Genomic DNA, 21,499 nt, shown 5'->3' on the forward strand with positions numbered 1-21,499 from the left:
TATTACAGCACCATTTTCATTCACTTCTGCAGTTCTTCAGCCTGAAATGGCAAAAATAATTGCAAGTTGCAGTTGAAGTGTTCCCTGTTCTCCTTGTCTTTAGCTGTATCTCCTCTGCCCTCCCTCTTCTTCCATATCCTTTAAGAACCAGCCTCAAAACTGAGAGCTTAAGTCATTCAAACTCAAACCAAAGAGTTAGTCACCTTAATCTCTGCCCCAATACTAAATACTTTTACTGAAGCTACTAAAGATCAAATAAGCTTTTTATTAAAAAAAGATAATGCTTATCTGCCCTCAGGAGTCAGGAGGACAGGTGGAGTACACATCCAGTAGGTATCAAAGTCTCCCAACAGTGCTCCTATATATCCATTATCTCATCAACATTTTAAGAGTTTTATTACCTTTGTAAAAGTAAATATATTTAAGGGCACCTTTTATGTGTAGTGTCAAGATTCTGACAACAAAATAAACAAACTGTTGTTTGAGGGCTCTGAGGACACTGGAGGGAACACACAGCACTTCTAATAGTGCTCTTATAGATCCAATATCTACATTTCAGGAGCTTTATTACCTTTGCAAATGTACATATATTTAACTGTACTTCTCATGTGTGGTGTCAGGACTGTAAGAACACAAGTAATAAAAAAAGAAATAAACTGCTCTTCAAGGGCTCCGACAACACTTGAGGAACACACAGAACTCCTAACAGTGCTCCTCTAGATCCATTCTTGTATCTGCATTTTAAGAGTTTTATTACCTTTTCAAAGGTAAATATATTTAAGTGCAGTGTCAGGATTGTAAGAACACAAGTACTAACAACGAGTAAGAAATAAACTGCTCTTCAAGGGCTCCGACAACACCTGAGGAACACACAACACTCTTCACATGGGCCTTCAACAAATAGAAGAATGTTCTGTTTAAACTGTTTTAATTACCTCTTGTACAATGGGCAGATTAATAAAGTTTAGTATTCCTACTTAATTATGGTGACCAGCCTTAGAGAACTATCATTAAGCCACAGCACCCTGCCATTTAGATGGAAGAGAATTAATAAACATGACAGCTGGGATATAACATCCAACATTAGGCATTTTTAAATACTTGTACAAAGGCAAAACAGTTTGAAATTCACACAAATGTAATAGTTGTTTTTTGCTCTGTTTCCAAGAACAAAATTGTTTAGTACTTGATTTTTAGTAGCTGGGGGGTATAAACAGTGAGAGCAGTGACAACCCTGGGATATGTGTGGAGGGGAAGGGATGGACAGCAGAGAGTTCTGGGGCAAACGTGGTTAACCCAGAATGGCTTGGGTTGGAAGGGACCTTAAAGCCCATCCCATTCCACCCCCTGCCATGGGCAGGGACACCTTCCACCAGCCCAGGTTGCTCCAAGCCCCGTCCAACCTGGCCTTGGACACTTCCAGGGATGGGACAGCCACAGCTTCCCTGGGCACCCTGTGCCAGGGCCAAACCACCCTCACAGGGAGGAATTTCTTCCCAATATCTCATCCAACCCTACTCTCTGTCAGTGGGAAGCCATTCCCTTGTCCTGTCACTCCAGGCCCTTGTAAATAAATACTACCTCTCAGTCTTGCCTGTCGGCTCCTTCAGGTACTGGGAGGCCACAATTAGGTCACTCCAAATCCTTCTCTTCTCCAGGCTGAACAATCCTAATTCTTTCAGCCTTCCCTCATAGCAAAGGGCCAGGGAAAAGGACCATAGTGACTGAGACAGTGACCTCATTCAGCTGCCATACAATTACAGGAGAATTAAGCTGAGTCATGGACCTAAACCCCCCCCTAAATCAGAGCTCACCACGGGGCTAAATCCCTGCCCCCAGGCCTAGAGTTGTATCTCACTGGGAATTTTATAGGAGAAAGATCAAACAGCAATTAATGCTTCACTGAACACTGGAAAAGGAAAAGGAAATAGGGTGACACTTCTTTCAGGGCTGAAACAAAACAACAGCAGCTCAGTCCCTCAGCACCCACAGCTAAGGGTCTGTCCTGGGTGAGGCTCCCACCTACCTTAAAAGGAATCAGTAAATAATAAGACAGAAAATTCCCTCCAGCCATCAAAACTGAACAGGGAAGAGCCTGCCTGCATTGCATATTAATGGAGAGAAGGATCTGATGCCCAGAAGGGAAGAGAAAAAGGAAGGAAAATGGGTTTATTTGCAGAACAGGCCCAGCAGAGCTCGCTGTCCTTCAGGGCAGTTTCACCATGGGAATCACGGCCATTCCCAAGGGGATACAACACTCCACAGCCTCTCTGCACGTGGGACGTCATTCCCATGGTCACTTTGTCCCTTTAACAAGAAAAGCTGATCTCCCACTGACAGCCAGTAGCTAAGAATACAGATTAGTGGGAAAACATTTTCCAGGACATTAAGGAGTTCCGAAGTGCTTTTTTCCCCCCTCCTTTTCCTTAAACAAAACAATAAAAAAGGGAGAAAAAAAAAAAAAAGAATGGTTTCAAAATTGTGTGGATGACAAACAGCCAAAAGGAAGGTGATTCTGGAATAGTCATCTGGGGAAAAAATTTAATAGAAGAGTTGGAAAAAGAATCCAGACTGCCCAATGCTTCACCATATGGTCAGTGCCTTATGGAAAAGTTTAGAGGGGAAAATAAAGATTTAGTTTCTGCCTGCAAGAGGGGGATTTTCCTGTAGCAGTTTCAATGACAACAGCTGTTTGAAATATTAAACATTAATATTAAAACATTTCCCATTATGGTTCAATATTAATGTGCCCTTGCCAATTTATAGAATTATGTAAATTTACACCAATACCTAGTCTTCTTTTTAACTAGATTTGACTTGTCAGGGCTTGGCTTCTAATGATTGAACTGACATGGGCCTGATAAATTTAAATTCTGTTCTCTGTGTAAAAGAGAGCTGCATTTAAAAAAAAAAAATGCACAGTTCTATTTTCTCCCCTCAGAGACAAATTTTATCTGTAAGAATCCACAGGCAGAAATAGATTTTCCATTGGAACCACTGATTTGGAATAAATACTGAGCCAGGATCCCTTTGATCTCAAATTCCAGCCTGAGTCACCGCATGGACTAAACACTGTATTTAAGGGAAAGGGGGATCCAGTCCTGCTGTACCTCACGGCTTCCTTCATCATCCCTTCCTCTGGCTTAATGAGCCACTGCAAATTAACAACTTTTCTTGCCCACATGAAGAAGTCCAGGATCTCTGAGCTGTCATGTTTTCCACCCAGTCCTGGGACACACACAACCCCCAAACCTTTCACAGCAAATAAAACTGGGTTTGTGAGGCTGTGGTAGCCCTGTGTCCCCATAAGCAGATAATACAGAGCTTCAGCTCAAGTTTACCTGCTCCCAGGTAAGCTTAAGATTGGGAAATCTTAAATGGTTTGTCCACAGCACCAAGAGATTTGGGAAGTTACATGGAATTTAGGCACAGGCTGTAGCATCAAGTCTTGGTTTCTATTGAATTTCAGTGCAAATTCACAATAAACACACTGAAATGAGCATCGATTGAAGGTTAAACTCTGAGCTCCAATACTACAGCAGTGATCAAGCTTTTGATCCCACCCAGTTCGAGTCCTTCTCTAAAACAATGAATGTTCTTGCTTTCTGGGCAGAAAAAGCCAAAAAAAGGGACAAGTGAACATGTCTCCAGAGAGAACGAGCAGCACTGGGCCTATTTTTGAAGCCATGACACAGAAAGCTGACGTGACTCCATTCAGTCCCAAAATCTCCTTGGATGAGGATTCAAATTAACAACGTTTTGGGACACATCAAGTCCAGCAAGCTGCTTCCAAATGGAGCCCAGTCCCCAGCGAGTCACATGGAGATGAGTTCGTGTGGAGATGCTGGAACAAAAGGGCTGCAGGAATCACATCATCTGTGATTCACACAGTGACACTGTCACTGGTCCATGTCCTGTGTCACTAACAAGCAGGACTTGTCCTAAATGGGCACAGAGCACCATTCACTCCCAGCCCTCTTGATTTTCTGTTACAGAAGGAGATCCAGAGTCATTTTTGTAAATGGATTGACACCACTCACAGCAAACACAACACACAAAAGATTCCCACACAGTTTAAGTCTTGTAAACAACAGCTAACAATTTAATTTTTTAAAAGGTTTTTGAAACTAATCACCTTGGTAACCCATTTGTGGTAAAATACATGTCTCCCAGTTGCCACTTTCTGCCACAGCACTAGAAGAAGTCATTGAATCTCCATAATTCCCACAAAGCATCCAGCATGGCCTCTGCTAACACCCCAGCAGATCACCTGAGCTTTTTTCAAGTTTAATTTGAAGCAGAATGATCTGATAAGAACTGTTTCTAGACCAGGTGACATCAGGGATTAGGAAACACTTATTTCTTCATCATCAAAACCAAATCCCACCCTCCTAAATGACTCCTCCATCAGCAGCAGGCACAGGCACCTAAATCCTGTTCCCCCCGCCCCACTTCCAGAGATGGGGACTCCACCACTGCCCTGGGCAGCCTGTTCAAGTGTCTGACCACCCTTCCCATGAAGGAATTTTCCAAATATCCAGTCTAAACCTCTTCTGATGCAACTCGAGGCTGTTTCCTCTTGTCCTGTCGCTGTGAGCAAAGACAGACCCAAATCAAAGCCTTTTAACAAGGTACCTGAAATTCAAAAAGCCCTCAGTGTGCCCAGGCTATCGCCATATTAAAGTCATCGTGTTTCTGCCCCTTATTCCAAATATATCATAAAGTGGAGGCAAGTTCCTTCCCTTCAGACGCAAGAACAGAATGCTTAGAAATTTAAGAAAAACATGATCAAGATAACACAGCACAGGAAAGCAGCTGGAGAGCACTGAAACACTGATACAAAATGAAACTGGAGACAGAAAATGAAGCAAACCCCCTGCAGAAGCCATGTGTGTGGTGGGGCAGAGCAGGGCAGAGTCCGAAAACTGGTTTAAAAACACAGCTGTGCATTAGAAGAATAGGTTTAGGTGGGATATTGGGAAGGAATCCTTCCCTGGGAGGGTGGGCAGGCCCTGGCACAGGTTGCCCAGAGAACCTGTGGCTGCCCCTGGATCCCTGGAAGTGTCCAGGGCCAGGTTGGATGGGGCTTGGAGCAACCTGGGCTAGTGGGAGGTGTCCCTGCCCATGGCAGACGGTAGAGCTGGATCATCTTTAAGGTCCCTTCCAACCCAAATCAGTCTGATTCCATGATTTCCCTGTGCCTTGTTTCCCAAGCAATCTTGACCCATTTTTCCTAACATTTCCTATCATTTGTTACCTTTCATTATTGCTCCTTACTTATCACTTCAGAGTTCTTGAAACAAGGTCACGAGGCTAAAGAAGAGTTTCAGTTACACTGAACAACGTACAGACACACACTGTTCAGCTTTTAAACTTAAAGAAAGTGGAAAAAATCTCCTCCTTTCACGTAGAAACAAAAGAAGCTGGGTTTAAACATTAAAATGGAGATTTTAATCAGAATATCCCAGGTGGGAAGGGAGCCTCGAGGTTCCTTGTAAAAAACAACAATCTGTGAATATTTCTAGCAAAATTTAAAAATAAAAGTAAATTTCGTCAGAGAAAAGCAGATGCAGGAAGCCAAACTGAGACCTGGCAGATCATCACCACAAACCCTGAACCACAAAAAAGCAGCTGCTGAGCCATAGGTGGGTTCAGGGCTCTCTTTAGCTCCAATCCTGCTCCAAAAGCCCATGATTATCCATGACGAAGAGCTGGAAATAACTTGTTTCTGTGTTTGTTTTCACCTCAGCCCTAAATTGCAAGGGTCTGGGGAGATTATTTGAGCTTAAGATCAGAGCTATCACAGGGGTTTTGCTCCCAGACCTACTCAATGTAACGCTGTGCTCTGAAAATCTGGGGTTTTTGCCTTCAGAAAGCCCAAAGTTTCCCAGGGTGAGTCATGGAAGGAACCCAAAGGTAAGTTCAAAACACACAGAGGAAGCCCTGTGGTTCTCTTGCAGCAGAGGAAGCTTTTTCTTGAAGAACTCAGCAAGTTCTGGCCCAAGTTTCTCTGAAACTCAACCACAACACAAGGGGGTGGTTTTTCTTCCAGTTCATCTACAAATTCACTATTTTAATTAGAATTCAGAGCAAAGATAAAGCTCAGAATAACTTGCAGAGCTAAGACAGTTACTTCAAATCATTCCTAACAATCTCAGCCCTCCCTGGTCGCTCCCCTTACAAACCAGTTTAAGGCACACACAGGGATTTATCTACTTAAAGTACAGCCCCAGTAGAAAGCAGGATCAAAGGCAAACATTTTCCTCTCCTTCCAAAACTTCTCCTCCGTTACTACAACCCAGAAGTTCCAGTTTCCAGCCATCGAAAAAAAATCACTAAACCTGAGATTTGTTAGGGTGCTCCACATACCCGTGTACACGCACATGTGTCTTTGCAGCAGCCTTGGAGAAGGAAAGATGGTATTATTTAAGGTAACGTTATTCTTACGGTGCTTAATTTGCACAGCTCCAACCAGTACCACTTTCCAACCAACAATTATAATTGGATATTTGTGTTATACAGCCAAGTTTTTTCACATTAGACAATTTTATCCCTTCTCCACAGTGAAAACAGACGTCCTCTGAAAAAAGGGCTTTTCAAGCCTGAGTCTCAGGTTTCACCAGAGTGAGCATTTAATATCAAACTTCACATCTTGTAAGGGGGAGCCAAAAATCCCCCAGACCAGGCTGAGTGGCTGTTCTGGAAGCTGTAAAAAATAGTAATTTTCAGCAAAAAGCCACATTGAAATGTAATTATCCCTCTAAAACATAAAAAGAAAAGCAGAAATAGCAGAATTAAATTGATATCTAAGTGTGGCTTTATGCAGAGACAGCTCTGTGACCAATTGGGGCAGGGACAGTCTGCCACACTGGGTACATTCCTCCAGAGGGATGAAGAAATTATTTGGGTTTTATTGGGTCTATGTGTAACATTTGCATCTTGTTACCACTGATATCTTAGCCTTAGAAGTTTTCAGACATTCCTCCAGGGCTTATCTTAAGCACATTTTTATTAAGTTCCCTTCTCTAAAAAAACGAGCTCCAGTGAGTTTTGACGCTCTCTGCCTTTGACAATGATAATCTTTGTCCTTTCCAGCTGCAGCAAATTTAAGATAATCTCTTCTTCAAGTGGACTTTATTAATCTTGCAAATGAAATACCATCCTGAGGTAAAACAATTATTTCCAGTTCAGCTCTTAGTAACGGTTAAGCCCGTGCTGGAAAAGACAACCAACATCTGGCAGACACAATATCTGCAGCAATTAAGAATAATTGTGAAACCATAATATACAAATCTATTCAAGTGCTGAGAGTGGAGCTCTGCACAGGCAGCTCTGCCTTCCTGCAGCTCAGAGGGAAAAAAAAAAAGCAGGGAATGACTGCAGAAGGATTTCACCAAGTCAGCAGCTGGGCCGGCCACACACAGCAGCATCTCCACTGTCACAACACACAGGGATGAGCTGGGATCTTCCAGGGATCTGCTTGGATACTTCCAGGGAGGTCTCCAGGTGGAAGGGGGGACACCTCACCTGAAGGAGCCGGGTCTGGGGTGTCCTGGCTCACCCCCTGACACATTCCTTGTGCCTTCAGCAGCACTTCAGCCTTGATCAGCAACAGGATTTAACTAAACAGGGGGGAAAATCCCATTTGTTCTCCCCTTCCCAGTTCAGCTCTCAGGTGGACCCTCCCCAGCACCTGCCAGTTGAGGTGCTGAGGCCTCTCAGCTCCATAAAACCTGAACAAAGCTCTCAAAAAACATGTTACAGGGACAGGCAGTAATACAACAAAGGGTTGGGCTGGTTTCACACCCCAACTGCCCCTCAGATCCCACATTTTCCCTCTAAATAACCTGAACAGTAACCTCAAATCCCTCACAGGGTCACACACTTAAACCTGTTTATCCTCCTGTGGTTCCCCATGGACAGAGGGATACAGAGATCCAAGATTGCAACACTGCTCATATAAACCCCCCCCCAGTTGTTCCATCTCACCTCAGAGGAGGTGAACCAGAACAGTTGATTATTATTTTTATTCTGTCTGGAAAAAAAAAAACATTTCACCTGCATGTTTCAAATTAAAAAATCTGACACTTTCCTCCATTTTCAGTCAACTGTCCCTGAAAGTATTTTTTTATTGAGCTGGTTTGACTGCAGAAGTGCAAATTTACAAAAAGACAATTTGATCTTTTCTTGTTAAAAGGGTAGTAATAGATAAAATGTTACAAAAGATCTGATAAACTATAAAATTATCTGATTTGGAATCACATCTATGATGAAAAGCTCTTCTAAATACCAGCAGTTTGAACAAAAACTAAAGAAAATTAAGCTTCATTTTCCCTACAAAACTCTTCCAGTTGCTCATTCCCCCAGCTGAAATCATAACCCCCAGTGTAAAATCACAATCATGACTAAAAAATATGAGATTATACAACATGTTAAGTAGAAAAAGATTCAAATTTATACACCATTTCAGTAAAATAACACCATCGGGGGGGGGGAAGAAAAAGCAGTTTTGGTCTGAAATAGGGCTCCTTAGAGGGAACATTTTACTTCAGGTACAAGCACAAGCCTGGGTAAAATATGATCTATGTGCTTGACTGACTGTGCACTCTACTACTGCCTAGACCTCAGAACTCCGGTTCCTTGTGTTAGGATGTCCAACAACAATTATCTTGGGGAATGGAACAAAGGAGTTGAATGTATTTTCCCCGAACAAAGCCCAAAAATTGCACAGGCAGAATTTCACCTGCCTAGTGGCCAAATATTTCAAACCAGAAACATTTGCTAGCCCTGACCTCCTTAATCAAGTGGTCACCCCAGAAAGGGGGAAAAGCCTCCACTGCTTTAAGAAATCAATGTAATTATCACTATCTGCTTAAGCACCCCTGGATGTGGGGTTGGTGGGTCCTTGGCCTGGTTGCTCCAAAAAGGCTGCGGATTTTGCTTGTTCCCAAATTAAGCAATAAATAGTTATTTTCTTGGTCACCCACCTGTGCTGAGAACTTGTGCACGCGCCCAACTCTCTGCAAGCCCCAACAGCCCCAGCAGAAGATGGGCACAAAGCTTCTTTTCCACCTGGAGCTCAGTTCCCTAAATAAAACTTGAGCATCAAAGAGATCACAGCAAGATAAGGGAACCCTAAAGTGCGTATTTATACACAGGTAGAGACACACAAATGTGCCAGGGCAGAGAATCCCTGCCCTGCACAAACAAACCCAATCCCAATGTCTGCAGGGCTGCCGACGAACACTGCAACACCCCATGAGCTCATGGAAATTCAATGGAATTGGTTAATCCACTCTGAGTGCCAGAAGGGAATTTAAACAGCACAGTATTGCTCCCTAAGTGTGCTCAAGGCCCCAGATGAAAGAGCCAATCCCCCCAAAAAAGAATGTGATGTCCATGTGGGACTGAAGGTCACAGAACAAGGGAATAATCATTCCAATTACAAAGTAATGAACATCCATAAAATACATCACTGATGTGATACGTGCTAATATGTGTTCACCACATTTTATTTTCAAGAGAAAAACCTGTTTCAGGGGTAGGAGGGTAGCAAGAATAAGATTTGAGGTTCCTCTCCGCTCCACTGAGTTTATTCGGTTTGTGCAATCCCTGAGTGTGCAGGAACACAGACTGGGGTGAAAATTTGCTTTACACAAGCAAGTAAAAGCAGAAAAATCAACTATATATCAGTAGAAAGACTGAACCTGAAGCCCCAAAAGTCTCCTTTTCACCCAGAAGCAGAAATAAATCATGGAGCCGTTAAAAAGAAGTATTCCCAACTTTTGGTGACACAGCCCACACGTATCTCCTTTAACCAAGCCACCATCCAGCACAACTTCCTCTGGCGTCACAACTCCCATCTCCCTGGCACCAACCAGAAAAACAAAAACAACCCCTTGCCACGATGGCACCCACAAGCCCAGGCTGGAAAACAGAGGCCAACTGCTGCTTTCCATCCCCCTCAGCAGTTCCAGCCATGGAGCAATCAGGGCACACAAGCTCTAAGGAGATGCACTGAAAGGAGACAGCACTTTACAGGCCACAAATCACCACTAAACCTGGCTAGAGAACGTCTCTGAGCCGAGTTCTTTCAGCAGGGAGGTGTGTTACAAAAGCTGCCGTGAACCGAGGTGTGCAGGAGCTCACTGCAGTCTGTCACCCCGGACAGAAGGAACCCAGCCGCGCTGCACAGCCCAGGAGCCGGGAATGCCGGCTGCCTCCAGGGAAGGAACAACAGATTCAGTGTGTTCTGCAGGAAAAAAACACGGCTAAGAGAGGAGGAAATGCATTTTAAGGCTAAATATGCCCAAACTCGGCCCCAAAGGGCCTGCTCGTCAGACAATGCAGGAATATCCCTGCAGAACCGCAGCTAGTTTTTTTTTTCCCTCTGGCCTCCATCTCTGCCACGGCTAAAATCCAGCAATCCAAAGGAACCTTATCCATCACCGAGGGTGAGGGAGAACACCATCAGAACCCAAGGGCTGCCCACAGGCCAAGAGGGACCTCCAGGGCTTACAAAGGCTTTTGTTTTGGCTAATTCCGAGGCACATCTTGGGAGTGCAAACCCTCCCCTGCAGTATTTGCAACCCAAATATTGCAGCACTGAGCTAATTTCGGGGAGCTGGCACAAAAAAAAAATTGACTACTGGAGTAATCGGACCAGAAAACGACACTGAGCTAAATTTAGCAGTAACTATGCAATGCAATATTAATAAGAGATTATTTCCTTTCTCCAGGTTTTTTTTTAAGTTAAGCTGGCAATGCTCCTTTTAAAACCAAGGCTCTCCATCCCCCCCAGGGATGGATCCTACAGTTTCCTGGGTGCCAACATGAGGCTCAACCCCAGTCAGGCTCTCCATCCTCCCAGGGACGGATCCTACGGTTTTTTGAGTGCCAACATGAGGCTCGACCCCCACTGAGGACAAGCCTCTCTCGGGAGGGAGGGAGGGAGCCCTGGGGAGGGGGGAGCGCTGTCCCCACGTCCCCAAGGCTCCCCCCCAAACGCTCCTAGGGAAGGATGCCCCGTTTCCCCGCAGTGCAGGCACGGATATCCCGCATCGCTCCCCCTCCTCTCCCCATCGCTCACTTTCTCTTGTACTCGTCGCGCTCCCGCTTGACTTTGGCCAGCACGTTGTAGAGGGCGCGGATCTCGGGGGTGATGGTGTCGATCTGCACCCCGACCCCGTCCGGGTGGATCCAGGACACGCCGGGGCCCTGCACGGTCTCCAAGCCGCCGCCCCCGGTGCGGCGGACCTGGGTGTAGCTCCAGATGGTGCCGGGCAGGCGCCCGTAGTGCGGCGGCGAGGGCAGCGCGCCGTGCCCGGGGCCGGGCGGCGGCAGCAGCAGCGGGGGGGTCCCGCCGTCCGTCTGCACCGCCTGGTCCCGGGAGAAGGTCTTGTAGCGCAGCCGCCGGTCGCGCTCGCTCTGCTGGGCCGCCAGCTGCTTCTCCAGCAGCCGGTTGCGCCGCTCCAGCTCGTGCACCTTGGCCAGGAAGCAGCGGAACCGCACGTTCAGCCCCTTCAGCAGGTGGATGTTGGAGCCCAGGTCGTTCCGCAGCGCGGCCGTGACCGGGGGGCCCCCGCCGGCCGCCGCGGGGCCGCCGCCGCCGGGGCCCAGCGGGCAGGAGGACGAGGAAGAGGCGGCGGCGGCGGGGGAGAAGGCGCGGGCCATCTCCCCGAACAGCAGCGAGTTCATGGCGGAGGGAGCGGTGGCGGAGGGGATGGAGAGGGCGGCGATGAAGAAGGAGGCGATGGAGGCGGCGAGGGACGAGCGAGGCGCTGCCGGTGCCTCCCGTCGCTGCCGCGGCCGCCGCCGCTGCCCGGGCTCTGAGCGGACACCGGCGCGGCCCCGCCCCCCCCGCGCCGGGGCCGCGCCCCGCCCGCGGCCCCTCTGATTTGCATAACCACGCCCACATTTCCATATCAGGTCTCCTATTTCCATGGCCACGCCCCATCAGTCCGTACAGGACTGCGTTATTTGCATAACCCCGCCCCCTCTGCAGGCCCCGCCTCCCCGCGGTGCCGCAGCCGCGCGCGGGTCCCTCCGCGTGTCCCCAGGGCGGGGAGGGCGCTGGTTTTTGGGGGTAATCGGGTCCAACGCGCTCCACAGCCCTCGGTGTGCTCCCGGATCAATTGGCAAATGTGCAATAAATGGGATAAAGGCCCCTGGCCTTGCATCCCTGCTTTTGGCTCTCTGGGAAACCACCTTATTATTAATCCCTTACTAACCCCCGATGGAAACAGGCTGGGAAAGTTGGGGCTGTTCAGCCTGGGGAAGGGAAGGTTGTGTGGAGACCTCACAGCACCTTCCAGTGTCTGCTGAGGCCACAGGAAAGCCATAGAGGGACCCATTGTCAGGAACTGGAGTGGCAGGACAAGGGGTAATGGGTACAAATAGAAAGAGGGGAAACTTAGGTTGGATATTAGGAAGAAATTCTTCCCTGTGAGGGTGGCAAGGCCCTGGCACAGGCTGCCCTGAGAAGCTGTGGCTGCCCCATCCCTGGAAGTGTCCAAGGCTGGGTTAGATAAGACCTTGAGCAACCTGGGCTAGTGGAAGGTGTCCCTGCCTATGGCAGGGGGGTGGCAATAGATGATCTTTAAGGTCCTTTCCAACCCCATAACATTCTATGGTTCTACAATTAGTTCAGATCAGATTAAATTATAAGGGTGAATTTTGTTATCCCAAAGCAGAGCCCTGCCTAAGTGCTAAATAACAATGCTGGTACTGTAATAATTGAGTTATTGAACGAGTGTTTCCCAACTGCTGCTCCTGGACCTCTGGCCCACTGGGCAATCAAAGGATATTGTTTAATTGAATGATGTGATTCCTCCACTGTGCTGCCACGCATGGAATGATGCGAGGTCCACGGAAAGCTCTCAGTAACACTGCTGTAAAGATGTAGTAATAATAATTCAATCCATTTTTGAAATAAAAACATGAGGTTTGCCAGGCAATATTTATATTTGACTCCACAGGCAGCAGCACCCACTTGCTGAAACACCATCAGCACCCCCAGCCAGGCTCAGCACTGAAACCAAAGGCTCTTCAAAGGGCTCTGTTAATGTGTTACAAACCTGTGTTTTCCCAGCAGCATCTCCTGGAAAAAAAAAAAATGTGCTGGGTGGAGGTGCTTTATTAAAAGGGTGACTCAAAGAAACACCTGAAAGATTATCTCTCCCTGAGCACAAACCACTTCAGCCTCACCTTGTGGTGACTGGAACTTGTGTTCAGTGCTGAGGAAAAGCTCTTGATGCCTGGGTTGTGAGGGCAGGGCTGTGGGTGCTGGTCGTGGGTGTCCTCAGTGCATCAAATAGAGTCAGTTTTAAATAAAAAACCTTGCAGCTCAATGGGAAATGTTTCCGTGGCTTGTACCACCCTGCAGATCCACAGAAATCCTTGGAAAATGTGAGAATTGACTAAACCTGCCAATACGAGGGGTCTCATTGGGGCAGCAGCCAACCAAGAGCAGGTTTCTGCCAGATCTGGGTCATTTCCAGGCCAGGTTGGATGGGGCTTAGAGTAACCTGGTTTAGTGGAAGGTTCCACCTGTGGCAGGGGATGGAACAAGATGGGGTTTAAGGTCCCTTCCAACACAAACCATCCTGAGATTTCATGGATTTCCCTGTTTTCAGACACCTGGCATCTTCCCTAGCAGGTGGTGCTGGAAGGAGCTGGGTGATTTCAGCCAACAGGTAGGAAAATCCTGTTGAACAACAAGAGATTTTTTTTTTCCCTTAAGGAAGCAGGAAAACATCAGAGGGAATGATAAAGCAGCTGATGAAGGCTTTCGTACCTTTCTGGTGAGATGATGCTTCCCATGATCCCTCCTTGCCCATCACCAGATGGTGAGGATGGATCTACCAACACCCCATCCAGAGGTTGTTAAATCAATGAATCTTTTCCTGATGGGATTTGGCTCATCTCCGAGATGCCCACGGTCACCACCAGCATCTCCTGCTCCACCACCAGGGTGAGGTTCCATCCCAGCCCCTGAAAGTGAATCATCCTGAATTAATCACAGCAATTAGTTGAACTCAGACTGGGAGAAATGGAAGTCCCTGTTCCACGAGGGCTCAGGCAGCCCTGGATCTGACCTGCTACCACCAACCCCATGCCAAGCAGCCACTGTCCATGGGATACCCTGTGGCAGTTGGGGACATTCCTGTAGGGATTCCTCCAATTCCTGCCATGGAAAGCTCTTCACTGCCTGCCAATTGCAGATATAAATAATTAAGCACCGATTAGCCCCTTCCCACTTGGACAGGGAGGAAAAGGGATGGGAAATGGGGCTATTTCTGAATGCAGGAACTATCCAGCAATTAAATAAGTGACCACCCCAGTGATGCTGATAATAATAACATACTGGGTGTATTTTTGCTTGCAGTTGCTCTACCCAAAAATGGGCTGGAGCAGGGCGTGAGGAATCTGGATCCTTGGATTTGATTTTACACTCATTTTACCTTTGCTTTGGCAGCATCCTTCACTCCCAACTCTCAGCAACCATTTCAGGGCTGCTCTATGCACCTGCTTAAGGTTTTTTAATACTAATTTTCCTGGGTTTGGTTATATCCATTGACGCTTTTTAAGCCTGGCTGTCATGGAAAATTCTTGTTTCCTTAGTAAAGTAACCATTTTTCAGCCAAGCCAAGCCAAGCCAAACCAAACCAAACCCAGCAGCATCCCCAGCACCCCCACACTGTGCTGAGTGGCAGCCAGGAGATGATGCTCCTGGGCCAACGTGCATCACCACAGAGTTAAGTTTTATGTGTTTGAATAAACCTCCCTCTAAAACAAACAAGGAAAAATCCTTTGGCTTAACATCCATAAAACTCCCCAGTCCTCGAGAATGACCCACTCAATCACCTCGTGGAGTCCTGCTCGGTTCTGATTTTCTCACACCCCTCCCTCATCCCTTGGACTGCAGCAACTGCCCAAGCCAGCACCTCACTGACCTCAGAGATGGAAAAGGGAGATTTATCCACCCTGGGCTCAGCAGGAACAAGAAGCAGCTTCTTCCTGAGGCTGCCATGTAACAACCTCCAGTGGTGAAACTGGGACTCGTGTCGCACCCCCGGGGCTCTCCCTCCACCACATCCTGCCTGCCCGAGTAAGAGTGTTTGAGCAAACCAGGCTGCTGAAACAAGCAGTATTTTTAATAGTTCCACCCCCAAAATGGTTGGTTTGTAACCCAGCCCCATAGGATGGTGCACAGGCACCAGTGAGATGATGGCATTGGCAGCTCAGGAGTTGCTGCACCGAGTCCTGTCACATCCCGGCTGCATTTTTGGCCAGCAAAGCATTTCCAACTCCACCAGCCCCTTTTCCCCACACACTCCTATGCTTGCACCAGCACTGGGAGCAGAAACCATCCCTGGCAGCCTGTGCCCTGCGCGGGAACAAGGGAAGAGGGGCAGGAATTCGGTGGCTGCCCCGGCGATGCCTCGCGTGATTCAGACCCCGCCTCAGCACCAGGACACAAAGGCTGTGCCCATCTCCAGGTGTCACTTGCTGGGGAAAGGGCTGGGTTAGTCACCACGGTGGTTGTTCCCAACCCTGTAAGCGAAGCCTTTGGATCCTGCCGAGAATTGCATTGGTCACAGTGTAACATTGTGAAAACAGAAAGTATTTGGCAGGTTGGCTACCGTCAACAATGTGGGAGGGATGAGTTACATCACAGCTACAAACCCAGCAGGTTTCCTCCCTGCAGGTTCCTTGTTGCCTTTAAAGGAGGTTTCTCCTCCTAAAATGGTGGTTTGGCCCCCAGTATATTTTCTATTAGTTCTACCAGCTCATGGCAAAAGAGGAGCTGCAGCTTAAACCCAGCACCTTCTCCCACTGCAGGTTTATTCGTTTGCTCCGGTCACAAAAACATCGTTTGGCCACATTTGGGGGTTTTATGGGCATCAGCACCACAAAGTAGAATTCAGACACAGAGAGAAATGCTGCTCATGCACGGGCAAAGAGCTCCATGTGCCCTCAGCCCACGAGCAGAGAATTTGGAATGGTCCCAGGCTGGCTTATTTTCAGCACCTCCCTCTCACCTGGACTGGGGCTGATCTTCTCCATGGAGAGGTGTAAATATTTTGGAAAGACAAGCTTCTGCACCAGGTGCAACCCCAAAAGGTGGGTGAACTGAGGAGGCAGAGATGCAGCAAGAGATTAAGGTGCCGAGCGGAGCATCTGCGGGCAGAGCGGCTGAGACGCCGCCGGAGCATTTCCTTGGAGACTGTGGCGACTCATTGCTTCCCTAGTAACCAAACATTTGCATCTGTATTGAGTAGAGCAGCAAATATGCCTCTCTGGGCCTGTACAGGTCGCTGCAGGTGTGTCTTAGGAGGGAGGGATCACTCTGGCAGCTCATCCAGGATAATTGCAGGATGCTGCATCGCTGATCTGGGCATGCCCAAGCGCAGTTTCAATCCCCCAATTGTTCAGCAAGCAGGTGGACCCTGACCCGATTAATTTAAATGCAGAACAACTTTTAAATTAATAGAATAGATGATTTCTTTCTTGTTCTTCCCCTAGATTTGCAGCCTGTGCTGGGTTGAGCAGCATCCAAAGCTCAGAGCACTGAAGAGGGGTAAGTTGAATTGGGATTTACTGTTAGCTCCCTATCTAAATCTCTCTTCCAGAAGCCATTAGCTAATTATTTTCCTTCCTTGCACTGTGGGGTTTTCAGCCTGACAGGTTTTGCAGGGCACAATGAAGAAGAGCTTCCCTGTGGGAGCTGGTGATGGGAGCACTGGGTGTGGCTGGAGTGGGCACCCTCTGGGTTTCCTCCTGGCATCCCACTCCTTGGACCAGTATTTCCTGCCTCCCCTCCTTCTCCAGCAGTATGGGACAGCAGGATCTGCCCTGTGCAGTGGATATCACACCATGGAGCACTCAGGCTTCCCCCCCTGAACTGGAGGGGTGCTCGTGGTGGCTGCAGGAAAACTTGGTGTCAGCGAAGTGAGTCAAGGAGCCGAAGGTGTGGGAGTTGGATTTCCCAATGTCCTGGGGTGATTCTGAGGGAGAGGTGCTCGGGTGGAGCCCAGTGCCCAGTTTTCAGTGGTTCCCAACCTGTGATGGAGCCCTGGGCTGGTGAACACCTTCCTGAGCTCGTTACATCTGAACTGCTGAGAGCAGCAAAACAGGGACTGAGGGAAGAGAAATAGGAATGACCTGGCACTTGGGAAATGTGCCTTTAGTATTTGATGTCATCACTGAGAAATTAGCTTGTTGCCATCAAATATTAGGAATAATTAAAGGATGCTGCTGGGTTTACAACGCACTCCTATTTGCTCATTAAATAAGATTTAAAAAAAGGCAGCCTGGGAGAAGCTGCAGGGATTAAACACTCAGAGAAGGGCTTGTGGGGTGTCCCAAACATGGATATTTGGGTGGTGTGGCCAACACCAACACAAGAGATAACTAGAGACAACATCCCAAACACCCCTCAGGGCTGAAAATGAGATTTAATCAGTCCCTGGGTGCTGCTTTTGGCTGTCATTTCTGCCCAGGGCTGTAATTTGTGTTCAAGCCCCAGAGGATTTCAGCCTCCACAGGAGCATCTTGAGCCTTTCCCTCATCTCGGGCTGGGGACAGCACCCACTTACCCCAGGGCACGTGCTGAGGGTGACTGAGGTCCTGTTGGCACAACACTTGGGAAAGAATGAACGGGATTATTGTTATGAATAACAGTAATTATTGGGCTATTATCATTATGGTAAAGATCTCACATCTCAATGACTGGAGCCTAACAGCCCTTTAAGGAGTGGGTATCCCTGGCTGCCCTGCCCTCTACCTCCTGTCCCACATTAGAACATCTCCTTTACTCCTTCTCCAGTCCCACCATGTCCCCATGACAGGGAGAGATGGGAAAGATGTTGGACCCAACATTGCTCTCAAGTCAAGAGCAGCCAAGATTGAACACGATGTTCCTCATATTCCTTTTTTTTTTAAAGCTCAGCCTCTCTTCATACATCAAAGCTGAGCTTAAACCACAAACAGCTTAATTTTCCAATTTCTGCTTAATATTTGCCCTTTTCTATATCTCACACCTTCCCCACTGGAGAAGGGCTGTAGGGAGAGTGTTATCCTGCTTCCCCAGGAGCAAAAAAAATCAGTATATTCCCCCCATGGAGCAGGTCAGGGTTAATTGCTGCAGGTCAAAAAGCAGATCTGGGCTCTCTGCATCAACCCCATTTCTCCTGCAGCTCCAGGGCCATTTGTGGATCACTGAGGATTCACTGGAGGGTTGCACCAGGTTTGGCTGGTGTTCTCCCACAGCTCAGGCAGTGATTCACCTACAGGTGGTTCGTATTTCACAAGGGAAAGGGCCAGGCTGAGTCAGGCCAAGGAGTGTCGGGTGGTGACACCTTCTCTGAAAGAAAGCCCTGCTTTTTGGAGTGGGAAATCCATCGTGAGGTGCCTGATGCTCCCAGGGGGTGTAGAAAGGAGCAGGTGAGCTCTGCAGCACCTGGCTGTGGGAATCAGGCAGCAGGGAATGTGTCTGATTCCTCCTGGATCTGTGACGATGGTGGGATGGGATGAAGGGGAAAATCACTGCAGGGCAAGAGAGAGGTTGTAATTCCCACTCCAATTCTGGGACCTGCAGCAACAGAGCCGGGATGTAGGAACAGCTGTGAGCACGGGATGATCCTGCTCTAAAAAAATTAATAAGCTCTGTGAAAATAAACAAAATCTTTCCAGAGGCAACAGACAAGAGCGCCTCACACACCCTGAAAGCTTCCCATTTGGGATGGGGATGCTGTCTTTTGGGAAGGCAATGCCTGGAGGACCCCAACCTGCCTGGGGTTAAAACACAGCACAAAGGCTTCCCCTCAACATGTCATTTGCACCATTTTAAAAATAATTTTAAACAAAAAGCATCTCTTCTTACTGGCCACGGGGAGGGGGAGAGGGATCCTTGCTGAAATGCGGGGTTTGGATAAAAGGGATGGAGCTGGTTCCTCCCTGAGCTGAGCTGTCAGTGTGAACACACGGGACCAATTCTGGCTAAAACAATCTACAAACAGGGGTTTAATAATTATTTTTTTTCCCTCTTGGAAATAAGGGAGTAACTATTCCTGGAGGATCAGGTGGTTGCAGCTGCTTTCTCCCAACAAGTTCATGTACTGGGGGGACGTCCCTAAAGTGATTTCGTACTTAATTGACCCAAGCCCCTTTACCAGCAGTCCTTATGAGCTGTATCCCTGTATCCTTGATTCCTTAGGAGCTGCACAGTGAGTTTTTTCCTGTACCCTTGATTCCTTACACGTGAGGTGTGAATCATCCCTGCTCGGGTGAGAACATGGTCCAGCAAAGTGCAGCAAACAAGTCGAGGCCAATCTTGATTTTCCTATCTCGGGTGGCTCCTAAATAAGCCACACGGACCATGAGAGGTCTCTTGGGTCCTAGGATGTGCTGGATGTGCTGGGAAAGCTGCTCCTTGGGCTGGCAGGGTGATTGCCCCTGGAATTTAATAATTAAATAATTATTGTGAATTTATTTCAGGAACCTGGACTTGGTGCTTTCTGTACTCATTTCTGATGCTCATTTGCTTGGAGAATGTCTCATCCAGTCCTTGAGCTCCATGGAGTATAAACCGATAAGGAATAACTCCCTGAAATGGAAACAGGGCTGGTCCAAAAGGGAAAGCTGAGGCAGGGAGGGAATTCTCCAGGATATTTGCTTTACTGCCAAAGCAGACATGGGTTGGCCGCCGGAGGCTCATGGCCAGAGGGTTATTCCTGCTGGGGAGTTGGAATGGGCCAGGCTGGCAAAGCCTGTTGGGACATTCCTGAAGGAAAAGGAGCTCAACAGCCAAAATTGGCACATGGGACTCAATCCAGGTCTGTGGGACTGCAATCCCAAGATGAACCCAAGTACATCCACCTGGCTCCACCATGGTCTTGCTGAATGATCCAGGTGTCCTCCCCTGCCTGAAAAACAAGTGGAGCAGATGCGCATCCAGGGAGACAAATCACTTTTCCCCGTTGGAAAAAGTCCAGGGAATTTTTTATGGCACTGAAACACTGCAGCTAACGGTGCATTTATGCTCGGCAGCTCCAATCCACAGCCTGTTTGAAAACACTTGCAGGCAATTGCAGTGAAAGACAAAACACAGGAGAAACTTGGCTGGAGAGCTGGTCGGAAGCATTGGGAGCAGGGAGAGAGGAGCAGGAGGAAGGCTTGCGACAGCTGTGGGAAAGAGCCCTGCAACACTTCCAGAAGGGCATTGCCTGGCTTGGAGAAGGGAAGTACAAAGGGAAAAAGCAGCAGGACAAGGAAACCATCATGGAATACAAGGGGGAAGGTCAAGCTTCCTATGTTTATGGAATAGCCAAGTGGTTTGTCCAGGTCCCAGGTGCCCGAGGGGCTGGAGCCTGGAATGAGCCATGAGCCATGGAAGTGACAATGAATGAACTGAGGCCTTGTCACCTGCAGGTGGGAGGGCTTGGTGTGTTCCCACCGCGGACAGGGCACCCTGTTCTCCCTGGAGTAATTAATCATTCCCAAACTCAGGAAGGATCACCCGAGTCCGGCCCAGCGTGAACAGCTGGGATGTCAGATCGCCTTGGGAAGCTCTTGCCCACAGGGCCAAAGCAATCCCACAGCTCACAGTGCCTCTTGTGCATCACAAAGGATTTTCCCCCAAATAATGTCGTTGGAAATTAACTGATTATTTTTTTGAGAGGGGGGGTTGACTCTGTTGTCCAGCTCCTGGACAAGTTAATCAGTTTGAGTAATTTTACCCCCTTTGAGGCATTTTCCCTCAGTCTTCTCTCTTACTTCTAATTTAATAACGCTCCCCCAAAGTCTTTGCTGACTTCCCCTGGAGCTCTTTGCCTTTGTGCAGCACTAAGAACATTGGAGCCTCTGTGTGTGGTCAGCCTGGTCAGCTGAAACTTTCCAAAACACTTTCCTTTTGTTCTTGTCCCTCCCTAGGTCTTCTGGGGTTGTTATTGTCAGCCATTAGTCCCTCCCAGGCTATTCTGCTCCACTGTCAGGCTGTTCCCACCTTCTTTTCAGCCCTGGCTTGTCCATAATTCTCTCCTGTGCTCTGGGCAGGGAGGTACTCGATGAGCCACCTTTATTTTCCAAAACACATTTGTGGGCCTTTGCAAAACCATCCAGAATAGCTCTGAGGAGCTTATTGAAACTGTAATTGTAAGAACACAGTTTATAACCTCCCTTTAAGATTCCATCTCCTCCTTGTCTTATAAACATCAGTGAACAAACAGTGATCACGTTCTGCTCCTGGTAAGTTTAAGGATCTGCTGAACCAACTGAATGGGTAGAAACAGAATTATTTGGCTGCTATAAACTTTACCAGTTCCTGCAGCAGAAGAGCCTGTTTTTGCAGAAGACCTGTGCCAACACCAACAGAACAAACCAGGGTTCCCATCAGCTGTGCTGTGCTGAAGCCATGCTGAAGTTCCCTCAGAGGGAAAAGCTGCACAAAGGCACTGCCAAGGTGTAACATCCTTCCTTTGCCAGGGAGGCAAAGCTG

At 47.9% G+C, this 21,499-nt stretch overlaps 1 protein-coding gene across 3 annotated transcripts in view; it reads right to left on the reverse strand.

Annotated features, from left to right (window-relative positions):
* Positions 1-11,946, reverse strand: part of IFFO2 (intermediate filament family orphan 2) — a 38,257-nt gene extending 26,311 nt beyond the window's left edge. For all 3 annotated transcript variants that reach the window (XM_051773431.1, XM_051773430.1, XM_051773429.1), the window contains exon 1: positions 11,090-11,946. In XM_051773431.1, the coding sequence (XP_051629391.1) occupies positions 11,090-11,943 (854 nt within the window). In that variant the 5' untranslated portion in view covers positions 11,944-11,946. The remainder of the gene's footprint in view (positions 1-11,089) is intronic.
* Positions 11,947-21,499: the final 9,553 nt, after the last annotated feature.

The sequence above is a fragment of the Manacus candei genome, unplaced genomic scaffold (genome assembly GCF_025592945.1).
Source record: "Manacus candei isolate 608988 ecotype Guabito, Panama unplaced genomic scaffold, ASM2559294v1 h1tg000169l, whole genome shotgun sequence".
In the NCBI taxonomy this organism is placed as follows: Eukaryota; Metazoa; Chordata; class Aves; order Passeriformes; family Pipridae; genus Manacus; species Manacus candei.